The sequence below is a fragment of the Melitaea cinxia genome, chromosome 21 (genome assembly GCF_905220565.1).
Source record: "Melitaea cinxia chromosome 21, ilMelCinx1.1, whole genome shotgun sequence".
In the NCBI taxonomy this organism is placed as follows: domain Eukaryota; kingdom Metazoa; phylum Arthropoda; class Insecta; order Lepidoptera; family Nymphalidae; genus Melitaea; species Melitaea cinxia.
In genome coordinates this window covers 8,803,428-8,819,547 of record NC_059414.1, presented here as the reverse complement: position 1 = coordinate 8,819,547, position 16,120 = coordinate 8,803,428, and the positions used below count along the sequence as shown (strand labels likewise).

Genomic DNA, 16,120 nt, shown 5'->3' with positions numbered 1-16,120 from the left:
ACAAATATTTATCAATTTAATTACAAAACAATTTATCTTAAATATAACAAATAATATTCTTTATACATTAACTAATGTATGCAAAGAGGATGTCACCAGTAAAGACCTTTTTTGACTTTATTTCATGGTGTAGTTTTTTTAAACAACTGATGAAGAAAACATACTTCGCAGTCTATCCATTTGTTTTCCGTAGCCGGCAATTCAAGCTGTTTGCGTTAAAATTAAATAATATAATAATAACAAGGTTTGATTAATTATATATAATGTGTAATGGTAAAAAACTAATTTAATAAAATAATTAAATTACTGACGAATCCGGTGCTTAAAAACAAATGTCAAGGAAAACAATAATTATAAAATTAATAATTATGCGTGCTTCTTGAGAAAAATCTTCTCAAATGATCGATCGTTTATTTGCCTGATTTGAACAGGTGTTCGGAAGTTAATAAATTTGATGATAATTATATACGATGGTCTTCTGTTTTATTGACTGCATAGCTCGATAAAGTTACTGATAGCAATTATTGTAGCGTTTGTTATTATATGATTTAAAAGGTTAAATTATGCATTTTACGGGGAAATAATCTATTACTGTTATTAATATAATTTTATAATATTTAAAAATATTTTATATAATAAAAATACATATACTTAATAGACACTCTGTAATAACGTATTTGTAATTTTTTTTTTACCTATTATAGATTCAAACTATAGTCAACATTTAAATTTTAATATTTTTACTAAATGCATAAAACTCTGACGTGTCAATGTAATTTAATTCAGAATAAAGAGATGTAAATAAAAGATTAATTTAGTGATTTTTTCTTACATTTATTTTTTAAATGTGCTTTTTTATTTCTTATTAATTCATTACAAATAGTGGTCTAATAAATAAGGCTTAATCGAATTGAATAAATGAACGGAAATGTTTAGACTATCAGATATTGCAGAGATAACCTGAATAGCGAACAAATGTAATCTCGATTCAGACACTAGGTTCGAATGCTTAGATCGATGTATTCTAAAATCATACTATTGTTTAGCCGAAATCTATGACGAAATATTTGAAATTTTATTTCATATCGATTTCATGAAATTATAACGCAAAATATCATGATTTTATATAAATAAATTCTTTTGTGGCTCAAGTGAGTTGATAAAATAAAGTTCAGATTTTTTTATTCTGTAGCAAAACTTTGAACAGTATAATGGTTTTATGGCTACACTTTTCAGAACCCAAAATATACGGGTTCTATAAAATCTATATTAAACTATTAGGTAGTTCTTCCTCAACTGGAATGGACACCCAAAAAATTACAAAACATATCTTTATAAAATACCTCTTTATTTCATTACTCCTCATTATCATTCTCATTACTATGATTAATAAAGATCTTGCTGCTGTAGCTGAATCGAGTCGCTGTTATGGTCTTAAATTAAATCCAGTGAAATCGCAAGTTATAGTATTGGGTAGTCGGGCTTTTATTTCGAGGATTGACTGGGCTTCTTTACCTCCGGTGCTCATCAATAACACTTCCATACCATATAGTAAGTGCGTTAAAAATCTTGGCGTTTACATGGACGAGAATATGAACTGGACAACGCAGATTAAAGAAGTGAGTAGAAAGATGTTTTCAACTTGGCATTCGTTAAGACGCTTACAATACATGCTACCGACTTCTACTAAAATAGCACTCGCGGAATCTCTTTTCCTGTCTCATCTCGACTATGCCGATGCGTGCTATCCTGACCTTACTGAGCAACAACTGACAAAACTTGAGAGGCTCCAAAATTTAGCTATTAGATTCGTATTTTCTTTGCGAAAATACGATCACATATCCGATTTTCGTAAAAAGCTCAAGTGGTTGCCAATCCGCTTTCGCCGGAATACTAGAATGCTGTCGCTGCTTTATTATGTGCTTAAAAGTCCCCGGGCCCCAGAGTATCTAAGAGAAAAGTTTGTAGTGCGTGAATCTGACAAGGCACTGCGCTCGAATGATACTACTACGCTGTATATACCTATCCATTATACTGCTTTCTACAATTGCTCTTTTACAGTGCAGTCAATCATTCTGTGGAATGCTCTGCCTAAAAGTATTAGGGAGGCTAAAACTCTTACATCGTTTAAGAAGCTACTTAAAGATTTTTACCTAAATTGTTAGTGAAAAGCTGGTCTGTGTTACTAAGTTTACTCGTAGTTATTCGTAAATGTGCTGTCGATAATTATTCAATTTCATATTTATGATTAACTATTATCTACTTGATAATTAATGTAATAGGTATGTATTTATTTGTGTATTTAACTGTTTATATATTTATAATATATACTATTTATTTATGTATTATATATAATGTAATGGGTATGTATTTATTTGTGTATTTAATTCTTTATATGTTTATAATATATACTATCTATTTATATATGTATGTATATGTGTGCATATGTATATATGTATATATTATTGTATTATTAGATTGTAGGATCTACTTTGTTTTTTTTTTTTTTTAATTTTCTGTTTTGCCTTTTGATAACCCTACTCTTTTTATTTTAAAATCTCCTCTACCCCAAGGTTGTCTGGAAGAAATCGCTTACCTAGCGATAAGACCGCCTTTGTGCATAATATTGTTTTGCAAATTTTATTTTTTAAAGATGTATGTTATGTTGGCTTGTAATATGCACAATAAAGTATATTTCTTCTTTCTTCTTCTTCTTCATTATACAAAAAAAAAAAGATAACGCGTTAGCCACAGTGATCAAAATAACTGGCTTATGCGACAGCGGTTACGGGCTTGATTCCCGCACATGACATACATTTAAATAGTCCACGCAGATGTTTGTCGTGGGCTGGGCGTGGTGCTGATGCATTGTGCGTGTTTTTGAACCACCAGCTCAGAATTCATATCCATACTTGGGGCTGTTGAGTGTAAGATATTGAAAAATTGCAATTTTAGTCCGAAACTACTTACTTTATTTTGGTGTGTTAATCGCTAAACTCGGTGGTATCAAATATTGAACAGCTATTTTAGTGAAGATATAAATATTTACCAAACTCAGCTAAAACACTTATGACTCACAACAAATTCGTTTGGTACCGTCTTCAACTATATTCTATAAACTATAGCCTCGGGCACTATTAGTCGATCAAAAATAATTATGATTACAAATATTGACAAAAATGTAAATCAAGCTCGCACAAACCTCCGAGGCACGCCGCTAATGTGACGTCTTCACACCGACATGACTGGCTAATTTAGTTGACGCGTGTGAAACGATAATTGCGGTCCAACTTGATAGATGAGCCTAACTGTGCTGTTTTGACAGCTTATGTAGCTGATCGGTATTTCGATGGCGTTTCGTAAGGTATATTTTTTTTAGAGTTTACTTCTTCATAAACGTAAATCGTTTAATTCCGTTATATGAAAAACAATATGGAGAGTGAAATCGTATGAAACAATTGACGCTGACGCTCAGTGACGCTGACACTTAATGACGCTAAGAGTAATATTTTACACCGCATTTAACTGTTTATGTAACATATTTGTAACGTATTTGGCGATTCCTATGGGGGTCCAATTATAAAAGAAGAAGGAGAAGAAGAAAATATAATGGTATACCAGAATGTACTATATCAATAAGAAAAGGAAGCCGCGTTGGCGCAGAGGTCACAGTCATGGATTGTACCTGTTGCGCTGGCGGTTGCGGGTTCGAGCCCCGCACATGACAAACATTTGTATTGGCCATACAGGTGTTCGTCTTCGGTGCGACAACGTCTTCGGCGCGACAAAGCCAGTACTGCGGTCACCAACTCGCCTGCCCAGCGTGGTGACTATGGGCAAAACACACGAGTTCACGTTATTTTTAGCGTAAACTTGTGGAGGCCTGTGTCCAGCAGTGGACTGTATAGGCTGTAATGATACAGGTGTTTGCCGTGGTCTGTGTGTTTGTGCTGTCCTAGTGGGTCTCCCCACCGTGCCTCGGAGAGTACGTTAAGCCGTCGGTCCCGGTTGTTATGATGTACACATGATAGCGATCGTTACTCATAGTAGGGAATATATCCGCCAACCCGCATTGGAGCAGCGTGGTGGATTAAGCTCTGATAATTCTCCTACATGGGGAAAGAGGCCTATGCCCAGTAGTGGGATATTACAGGCTGAAGCGACACACACATAAACATATATTAAACTAATATCGAAAATTAGATTAAAATTTACGGTGCAACTACTCGTGGTATCGTCAGTGACCAAAAGATCTCAATAAACGTAAAACAGTGTAGGACGTGTAGTGCTATATGTATTTATAATCGTTCGATATATTAATTGATTGTTGGCTGTCAATCAAATTTAATTATCTGTATCCTAACTTGATATTGCCGCTGTCAATTTTATTCGGATGAATATTATAAATGTTATATTGAGTATAAGTGCCGTTTTTGCGATCATAATTTTATTTTAACTATCTACATTTCTACTTTTTTTCATTTAGATCACTATAGGGGCGAAACATCGTACGTTTTTGGAAAATCCGCGAAAGACAAGTGTGCTATTTGACAATTTAACATATTTTTAAATTTACCATCCAAAAGGATTAATAATAAAAACTGATAAATAAAAAAAGGTCATAAGATAAAAATCAAACTGATATACTTCTAGAATCAAACACACACAACGTCCACCTCAGTTCTTTACTCTGCGACCACATGTACCGTGAAAGAGCCGAATGGGTCTGCTTATGCAAATCGTATTGGCAATTACTACAAAAGAAATGGTCCTATACTCCGCACGAGAAACGTTCGTGCGATGCCTTTTCGGGTTCTACTTAAATAAGTCCATTGTCTATCAGTTCCCTGGTCTATTAATTGTAGAACTTTAGGTCATGTGTGAACGTAATGGCTTTTCGGTTCAATCTAATGATTTTGCAAGATTAACAATTCGATACACGGTCCGCTTGTAATCGACGTACTGCTTCGTAATTAAGATGGCATTTGTAAGGACTGTAAATGCTTTAAATAACGATCTAACCTTTCTCTGGTGTTACACTGTACTTGCGACTATTGAGATTATTTACACACAGCTGTAATTGTTTTGTTAAAAACGTAAATTAAGTTGTTATTAGTTATTATCAATGATTAGGACATGCATCGTTACCTTAATCCAACAGCTATTTTTTTTAAAATCATCCTTCATTAAGACTTTCGAATGTAATAAAATAAACTTAACGATTGCTTTTTCAACGGGTTTTTAACTTCGTATTCTAAATAAACAACGTTACGTCAAACATACTTCTATCAATGAAAGTCAGCAGTCAACACCGCATGTATTATGGTTTTCATTTTTTTATTACCTTAACAACTCGAAACGAAGCATTCCATAATTACAAATAATCGACAATTTTTATTCAAAAGTAAACCAAACAAGAGATTTCTCTATAAAACTGGTTGAAATCAATACCTAGGGCATCTTACCGAATTCCATCGGACTGGCAAATGGCAAGTTTATTTAAAGCGAGCTAGGCAGGTGGTTGGCTAAATTGAGATGTTCGTTAGGCCATAATGGTATGTATCTCGTCAATCGCGCCCGGTTATTTCTGTCGCCCGCCACCATTGCCTCTATGTGTGATTGGATGCGCGCGAGCAGTTTTGAGCTCATTTTTAATGCAAGGATGTCTTGTGTGAAATGTTTCGATACGATATTTAAACATTTTCTTACTAAATAAATTCTATTAACTGAAATCCATCTATAAAATATTAATACAGTTCGTTACGAAACGAAAAAGATTACCAAATCTGAGTATAAATTATTGAAAAGGAATGGAAGAGAAAACTTATTTACTATATTAATTGGACCAGCTTCAAAGTAAATCCTTCGAATAGTAACCTCATCGTTATAATTAATAACTAGTAAATATCGTTAGCTTGCAACTCATTACCAATAATAACCTTAGTGCTTATATGTCGTCCAATATCGACACCACTGTTAAATGGTAAATGTTTTAGGCTAACAATCCACTCGAAAGAGTAAAATTATATCTTTTGTTATTTTTTTTTCGTTCATCCCGTTCCGAAACAAATTGATTTATTGCATTTTTTATACAACTAGGCCATCTAGTTTTTTATATCAACTAGGAAATATCAGAAACATTGCAAGCACGTTGCCGACCCTTAACCACGACGACCCACGACGTTGGTCACCTTACTTACCACAGGAATACAACACACAACAACAGGATTTATTGCGATGTCGTTTACAGAAGTATAGTTGAGGCACTTCCTCAGTCGGGCTGTTCCAGATTTTGAGCAGGATATTGTTTGCTGTGTCTTACCTCAGTTAAGTTTTTATAATCATCTCGTAAAAAGTAAAATATAAATATTATATAAATGTAAAACAACTATAACAATTTTTTTTTTAATTTGTCACTGAGCACAGTGTATATCATCAATGTCGTGTTGGGTCTATTTTTTTTTTAATTTTTCATAAAAATCTTTGCTTTTATACATGAACACAGGTCTCAATTTTTTCTAATATTTATTAGAAAAAAATTAAACTAAAAAAATAAATTCAATTTGTTATAGCGTGTTAAATTTACGTGGACGATCGGTTTTAAACGGTTGGTACTTAGAATTGATTAGCGAGCGCATTTGAAACGATACCACGAGCCTTAATTAATTAACTAACCCATGACGATGCTAGCACTTACATAAGTTTATTTATAAATTTAACTGCTTATGAGTAAATGGTAAGGCCTACTTCTTCCTTTCTCTATATTACGGTTATTATAAGTACCTACTTTTCTAGCTCATTTCGAATCAATATAAAATAGCAATTTCTGAATACATAACGTTTTTTTTGTTTGGTTGTTCTTTTTTTATTATAATATATAATAAAAACGGATCTACATAGCCCATGCGTTTTGTTGAAACATAATGCATTGTTGTGCTTACCATACAAGCGATTAATTACATTAATGACTTCAGATCGTCAGTCATGTAGCTGTATCGTAAAACTTGGATTTTTTTCTACACATTTTACATTTTTTTATCCCTTAACGTATATTTTCGTACAGTTTTTGTAGGTTATTGTATTTTTTGTGTATTATAAAAACCTTACATTTATTTTATACACGCTTCTCAACTTTATAAATTTTATATTCAGAATTAGATTATTGAAATATTTATTTCGATATCTTCACCAGCCTTTTCGCACCCTTCTATTGCATTTCTTACGATATAATCTTTGATTTATTATTTAAATGATTTGTTGTATGTAAAGAACAACAGAGTTCGACTATTTCACACACAAAGGTAAATATGACAAACTTAATCATCGCAGTATGCACGGCGTCCCGAGCTAAAGTTAAAGTAATCGTTAAGCTTAACATAACAAAATGCTTAGTGCCTTCGACCGCGCGTTAGAATCAGTTAGAGGCATGTTAGAGGTTCGTGAGCGCGATTTGTACTGACTCAGATTAATATTCAGACGAGTAAACCATTAGATTTCTATTAGATATAATTGCCAGCCTTTATCTTAGGGATGTGTTATGAAATGTGTTTTAAGGAGTACCTTTTTAAATGGAACTATAATGGTTGGTAAATAGAATACTTGGGTCAGCTCCACTCGATTACGTTTTTAAATCTGGGTACACACTTCGCAGGTTTCAAGTAAGGTTCAAGTCACACAGTATCGTGAGGTTAGCTGTTCAATTCGAAAAACTTCTGAAACATGTATCTCGGAAAACTAGTTTGAGACAACGTCAGAGATTCAGCTATAATCCTACTTCATACATGAAATATGAGGCATAAGTTAATAGTTTGATGTTTACTGGGTTTAATAGTGCTTTATATTACTTATTCATTCCCTGACACGAATCAGTTACTCAGATGGAACATGTTATTTCATAAGTAAAGATTACAATGATACAGGTCTCAAAAAATTAAGCTGCATCAGAGTTAAAAGATTTCAATATTCTAATCCATCCTCTTTTAAAGATACTTTAGAAAGTACCTCCTTATACTCCGCGGCGGGTCCATTAGAGTCTGGAATTACTCGATATCTTATCAATATAATCGGGTGCCCGCTCTCGGTTATTGTTTATCGATGTTTCAACCGAGAAAGTATCGATAGATGAAATCGATTAATTACAACAATGTTTGTTCCCTAAGTGCTTACAGTGACATCGATTTTACAACAATGATTCGGAATTTCGCCGGAGGTAATACGATTACGATTTGTACGATACGCCGGTTGTCCGCAGATAACAAATTGTGATTGATGTTAAATACGTGTGCGAGATAATTGCGTGTCATCGTTAAAACGTCAGTTTTCGTTTTTGAAACACCGCTTCGGCCAAATTACAGAACGTCGCTAAAATCGACCATTAGTTACAAATACACGTAAAGGCTTAAGCATTTAAAGTAAATTATACTGGTTCAGTAAAAGTATAGGTGTACATGCAACGAAATGTTCATATATTTCTACACTAACGAAATTAGATCATATTATAATTACACAGGGAATATGAAACTCACTTCATTAATTTTTACTAGGCGTCTCATATGCAGCAAATGCGTGCATATTGCAGCGACACTAGAGTTATTTTAATAGAGTTAACTTTACGGTTACTGCTCTTTTCCTACGAGTCGTAGCTTGATATTTCATAACCTACTGTAACGCTTAAAAGTGTTTTATATATGCCCGAAATTAGCGTGTTCTCTTTGTATCGACAACAATATTTTGTACCTACAAAGGATATAATGTAGAAATGTAAGACAAGTTCCGTGAATATTGAACAAACTGATACTTTAACATAAGATCAAAATCACAGATACAATGATTTGTCTGAATTTGCCCTTTAACAATACTATGATAAAACCACCACAAACCACAATCAATCGGTTACACAACCCGACCGCATCTCTCAACAACCGTTTAAATATTCGCTATTACAATATCCTTTCACAAAATTGTTAAGTGTAAAGTCGGCGACCGAATTAATTTTAAGTTATTCTTATTTAATATATGAATTTATAAATAAAAGAACGATACATATGTAATGATATATGTATGTGACACATATATAAATCATCATTACATATGTATCATAAATCAAGTTACTTATAATAATAATTGTTCATTCATCAAAATAATAGAAGATATGTACAAAACGCGGCTTTATTACTATATATCGAAAAGTGCGTGTCTAGTTTATATTAAATTTAATAAAATAATTACATTGACCTAGAACAGTGTCTATTGAAAATTGATCTAAGTATTAGACATTTGTATATTTTAATAATTTAGATATTTTATTACTTGAATTAAAGTAAAATAAAGACATTAAACAAAACGAAGTTGCAATACTAATAATCATATTTTATATATAACGATTGAAAATAGTTAAAATATAAAGGACATATTTAATCTATTTTCAATCTTTTATAGATACGATATAGATATAGATACGATATTTTCATATATATTTATTTCATTTTAAAATATTCAGGTTGTCTGGAGGAAATGGCTAATTTGTCATAAATCCGCGCATTCTTACATTGTATAATACCTTGTTTGTTACCTTTGAGCTTCGTTTCTAATTTATTTGTAATGTTCAATAAAAATAAGTAGAAAAATGTAACAGTATTTAATTTAAAACGAAATATTTTCATTTTTATTTTAGACAATATTAAAATTTGTCTAAAAATTTATTACATGGACTGTACGAACAAGGAAAGGTCACAAAAGGTTCGATAGGTATACCAGCTTGTAGTACCGAACGTAGCCAATAGATGTAATCTCCACTCTACTGTACGAGTAGGCCGCTCAAATCGTCAATTGTTCGAATTTTACTCGTCGTTTGAATTTAGGTTTAAGGTCTTTTATATGTATCATGAACATAATACCTACTTAAATATAATGTGAATTCGTAAATTGAATTAATTTTGAATACTATATTTCAAAGACTTATTTGACTGTAACATTTTTTTTTTTCGATTATATATTTTTAGTATCTTCGATGTATCTGAAATAGATAAGTTTGATTAAGGCCCACAATTTTATCAATTATTTAGTGTGAGACGATTTTAAGATAAAGCACAATCATATTGATCATTTGTTCACAACATATTCTGACAAAAATTCTGGAATGAAGAATTTGTAATCAAACATAAAATTATCAAATACTTATGTCATCAGTTAATCGATGACATAAGGTCATTTAAGATTTAATAAAAGAATTACATTCACAAATTAGAACAAAAAAAAAAACTGAGAGACTAAACTATGAATCAAGCAATTCAGATTTGAAATGTGTTACGTTGAATATTCACAGAATAAGTAAATAACCTTACAAATGGCATTTCACTTTGAACAACGTTACAATTTCTTATCGACGCCGGGCACATTATGTTCGTATTAACTGTTTTATGGACACAGACTGTGGGTGTGTAATCTCTCGCTAAATGACAATACACGGTACACGCGTAATTTCTAAGATATCGCTTTCAAGAATCGATATGAACGGCGATCGTGTCGCTATGTGCTTAGAAAGTAATTTCTAATATGTATATTTCTATATTATATATGTATTTTATATTTAAAATAAAAACACAAAAAAGTAAATAATAACAAAGTTTCCATACTCTCATTAACAGAGATAACAGATTTTTTTTGTTAACACAGGAACTGAGAAATATCGTCGTAAATATAATTTTAATATATATCTAATTAATACTTTTCAACATTTTCCACAGTTTTCAAACGCTTTGACATCAACCAGCAATCATCTAACGCTCCGAACTTCGGATTTTCAAAGGTAAGTATATCTTACTTACATATATCGATAACAATAAACATTAATATCGTACTGGCATGTTGTATAAAATATTATTATTATGTGAATTTGTAGTCCTAGTTTTTGTAATGAATGTCCTTATGCACAAGTCTACGAAATTCCTCTAAAACTTGAAAATACTTCTGTCACATAATCTAAAATAATTATTGCAAAAAAATATGCGAATTTTTAAAAATATATTTAATCCTTCATAAAAAAAAACGAACTGATTCATTTCACTGTATTACTTAATTTTAAAATATTTGACATAGATCAAATAATTTAGTATTTGAAATTCGATTACGAATATTCGAATAAATTAGTTCTCAAATAACATTAACATTTAAAAATAACACGTTAAAATATGAAGCCTTAAAGATCTCCTCTGTTTCCCACGCTGTATTGTGTTATACAAATTGGTACTCTTCATCATTCGTCTTCTCCTTTCCTCCGATTAGTTTACGCTACAAAAGAATGAGATAAGTCTAGTACAAATTTATTTCATTTCGAGTAAACTACGTTATTAAATGGGCGTGTTGTTTTTAAACCATTTATTAAATGCATCTTAGAGTCCTTTAGTTAAATTTGAAAGGCTTTTTCAAACGGAAATTAATTTATTTACATGTTATTATATCATCTGGTTTTAGTATGCGTATGAGTGCAAACAGTAACTTTTATTTTAACCATGTATTTGAAGATTATTTTTATATGACAATTATATTCAAATTATAATTTTTATCACGCCTTTTAATTTTAATTTTTGAGTATTGTATTGAAAAACCCTCTTCATATAATGCTAGGAATAACTTAAAGGGCAATAAACCAAATAAACCAAAATAACCAGGGCTATTTACTTTAATCTTATTAATATTTGGTTCTGTTTTCCGTTGGAATTAATTTTAAACTTGAAACAGATTCATCAAATATAATATGTGGACCGTAATTTAGGAGAATCGTGCTTAAATATTATTGAAATATAGCGCCCTAGTTCACACAAAGACATATGAAAAGATATGTTGAAAGATAGCGGAAACGTGAAATAAGCCCGGAGATATCAACGTAAAGATTACCGATGCAATAATATAACTTATGAGCGAACAAGGTTCACACTAAAATTTATATTGTACTTAGAACATACTAGACACATCTTCTAGTTTTACTTGCAATTAGTTTTGATACTTGTTTCATTGACTCATTATTAAATTAGGAATATATGTGAAAATATTTTCCTATTCATCAACAACTGCTTTACTCCATGACATTTCGATAAAATGATTAAATCGTCTAATTTATAATGTGTATACTAGTAGACAATATATTATTGTAGATTGAAGGAAGGAAATTGAAACAAACCAACCAACAACGACCCCTAATTCATGTAATACGTTATATATTAATTGCTGATCGCCTATTAAATATCAAACATGTATTCTACGTCTTTTTTACTAATTATGTAATTATTAATTATTAGTATCTGTAATTTTTATTTTACTTCCTCACTACAGGCACCTCGCCTACTGCTATTCAATTGCAATAATTCAACAATTCTCGCTATCGCTTACCTATTGCTGAATACTCTTACATGAACACAATAAATACCTATACGATCATAAGTGAAATTAAAAATGACATTGACAATTTAGTTGAAGTATATTTTCTTATATTAAGACAAAAACCATTAAAATATTTATTTAATTACCTTACATATACTTACACATTACGTCACGTGACCAATTTTTATCATCTTTCTTAGTTTGTATCTGCTTTAAGTAAAAATGAACAGACATAATTATATATAAAAAATATTATTTTATTAGAAAATATGAAATACTTTTACCAATGAAACTACGCAGTTAACACACACGATGTTTGATATTATCGTTTTAATGTACGTGCAAACTGTGGACTAGCCCTTATCATAGATTATCGCAGTTTACTATAATAGCCTCACAATGCCTATATCGTTCCTAGTATTATGAAAGTGAAACCTGGCATTTGAATATTTGATTGTAACTTATTGTGTATCATAATAACAGTCTACACAAACACAAATAAATTTCGAAATGTAACATTTTTTGTCATAATTATTTTATTAAATAAATGAAGCAGTAATTTTTTAAATGTTTTACATGTTCAGTAGTCCTATTTTTTTTTTATAAAATTTAAAGTAATATATTTCGTAACTTCAAATACAATGCCTGTAACTTATACGCCACTGCTCTGCATAGCTTTTTTTCCATGATTCTTCATCTTCTGAACTTTATCAAATAAATTAATAAGATATATTGATTTTTTCGGGTTCTTTTCTTACACCACATACCACGAAATGTATTTTAAATATAAACTACGTCAATAATATAAGGAATTTTCTAGATGTAGTTGATTTAAGTAAGTGACGGGACTTCGTCGAATTCTAATTAATTAATAAAAACCGCATATTTTGTACCTAATTTATACAATAAGAAGCAAATATTTTAGATAGGGAAATATATTGTGGACATTGTTTTAGGCACTAAACGGATTCCTGATGATGATGACTCAAAATGGGAAACTGCTGTACATATCAGACAACGCGGCTGAATATCTTGGACACTCGATGGTAAGTACTTGTAAACATTGTTAGAAACAAAAAATTAAAATTAAATTTTATCTTTTGAACCTAATACAATAGAAGAATAACAAATTTTCATTTAAATATTTAGGATTCATAGTTTAAATATTAATTACTTAAAAATATACAAATATATATTTGAAAGTTTAATTATAGTATCCTTAGGTACAAATATATATATGTAAGTATAATTATAGTATCCTTAAATTAAATATACAAATTAATTCAAAAAGATTTTACCTATAATATTCAACCTATAAAACAAACTTCGAACACTAAGCTTACCTTTAAAACTGTAACAAAAAAAATATACAATCAATGACAGTTATATTTCATCAAAAGTATCATTAAGCCTTCATAACACTCAAACAATACCTAACAAAATCAATAAATTCTCATCGCCCAATTTTTCTCAAACAAAGCCTGCCGGTTGAAACAAATCGTACCGAGGTGACCCCAAATCTCTCGTTAGTTGCGCCGGAATTAGGGTTGGCAAAGCTTTTAAAAAATTAACCGATCTATATTAATGATCGCTATCTAATATTTATGATAACAACTGCGACCGCCAGCTTAACGTGCTCTCCGAAGCACAGTGGGGACATCCATAAGAATAAAAAGTACTCAGTAAAATTTAATATACCTATCCTTCTATATTATATCTAGTATAATCTATCTATCTAAAGTATTTGTTATATCTACTTATATTTTTTGATATGTCGTCACAAATAATTTAATTTTATTTATATCTTTTAATTATAGTTAGTAGATAAATTTTACACTTTTAATTGGTACATATACCTCAAATCTCTTGGCATATTACTTATTTATACCCCTTTCTTCGACATATGCTGTACACTGAACCCAGATATAGTAAAACGTCGTATCGTTATAGTAGCATTCGCAGCCCTAGCTAAAGACGATAAATTAATCACTATGTTTTATTGTTAGCCGCGCCCGCACACCAACCCTACAGGTTGATTCATAAAGTTTGTCCGTTATTAATATTTATTTGTTTAGTTGTGGTATTGCAATAATAAACCGTTTTAAATAAATCGTCTGCAGTCGCATTTATTATTTGGTCTGAGGACATCAATGTGGAACGTCTTTGGATTAATGTTGATAATAAATTAGTAGTACTTAATTATATAAAAAAGCCTGCAAATATGTCCAATGTTGGGCCATACAACACCTGTTTTCCATGTCAATTCAAAAGGAGGTTTAATTAGACATTTTTTCACTGCGACTTAGTGGAAATTTTTCATTTGTATGTATATAGTCCAACTACTGAGGGTCATCAATTAAAAACTGAAGACATAGATATATAAAAAACTTTGTACTGCATAAAGGATTTATGAAGTCACAAACATTTTCTACGAGCAACGAAGTAGCAGTTGCTTTATTTTTTTATCTGTAAGATAATAGCATTCCCATACTTTTAAAATCAATTCATGTTTGCTAATTTTAACATATTTGGTCACTCTAGTCGCGTGATTTAATATAGCCTTCGACTGCTCTAATAAATACGTCACCTAACGCAAAAATATCAATAATAATTTTAACTGGTAACTAGTCATAAATGCGCTCAAAGATGTCATAAGATGTGAGAAGATGAACTTTAACTTAGTAGAATAAAAATATTTCCCTATACAAGCTGTATAAAGAATAAAAATTAGCCCTGTCTGTCGGTTCGTGTACCACGTGCTAGCTCGCATGTAATGATACATGATCAGTATGTACCGATTGTGATTAATAACCATTACCAGTGAACTGTTCGCACAAGAGATAAAATTGAAATAATGCCTCATTTGTATTAGTTTTGTGTTCATTTCTATTGTAGCTTTTTAGGCACTAAACGTAAGCCTTTATGCAACATCTTCTATACCATAGATAGAAGACAACGTTAAAAATGAATAAATTTAAGTCTAGAATTAAACTTTTTCAGAATTATTTTAAATGTCCCCGAAGCCCATATTTAAAATTAGGCAAAATTATTCAAAACTCATTTAAAAAGTTTTACAAGGAACACTTACCGATTCAATTTTAATATGATATTCCATAAAATTAAGATTTGTTTTTAATGAGGATGAGAATAATATACACTTGATTAAAAGAAACCAAAAACAAAAAAACAGTTGTAAGTTTATTCAGTCGAATGGCCCGACATTTTGTTGTGATCGAAATAGTTTGTCAGATGTCGCGAGATAGGCGTTGAGGTCGACATTCAATCCGCGATCTGATTCTAGCGACTGAAAGAGCTTTGCCAACAAGTTATTTTGACCTTTGAACATCACTGAATTTCATTGCATTAATATAAATTTCGACTAGCCCGTTGGCGCAGTTTGTAGTGCCTGCTTTCTGTTCTGCGGGTTGCGGGTTCGATTCTCGCCTGAGTCTGGGTGTAATATAATATTTGTATTGATATATTTATATATGTATTATTTCTATGTATGTTTATCAAAAAAAAATAGTTATGACGGTCGGCTGTTACCTGTAACATAAGCATTAAGTTGCTTACCGTAGGAACAGACGACCGTGTATGTTATATGATATTTATCATTATTATTATTATTTATTATTTAATATTCTGGACAATGTAAATAATAATAAATACGATTGACATACAAAATGGTCGTCCATTCCTAAGGTAACATAAAACGTATTTATAACAGCCGGATTATATAGCT

General features: G+C 31.0%; 1 protein-coding gene across 1 annotated transcript in view; it reads left to right on the top strand.

The window, feature by feature from the left end:
* Window positions 1-16,120, top strand: part of LOC123664294 (nuclear receptor coactivator 2-like) — an 85,628-nt gene that overhangs the window by 16,082 nt on the left and 53,426 nt on the right. Inside the window, exons 2-3 of the mRNA XM_045598885.1 lie at window positions 10,746-10,807; window positions 13,335-13,424. Coding sequence (XP_045454841.1) covers window positions 10,746-10,807; window positions 13,335-13,424 — 152 coding nt within the window. The remainder of the gene's footprint in view (window positions 1-10,745; window positions 10,808-13,334; window positions 13,425-16,120) is intronic.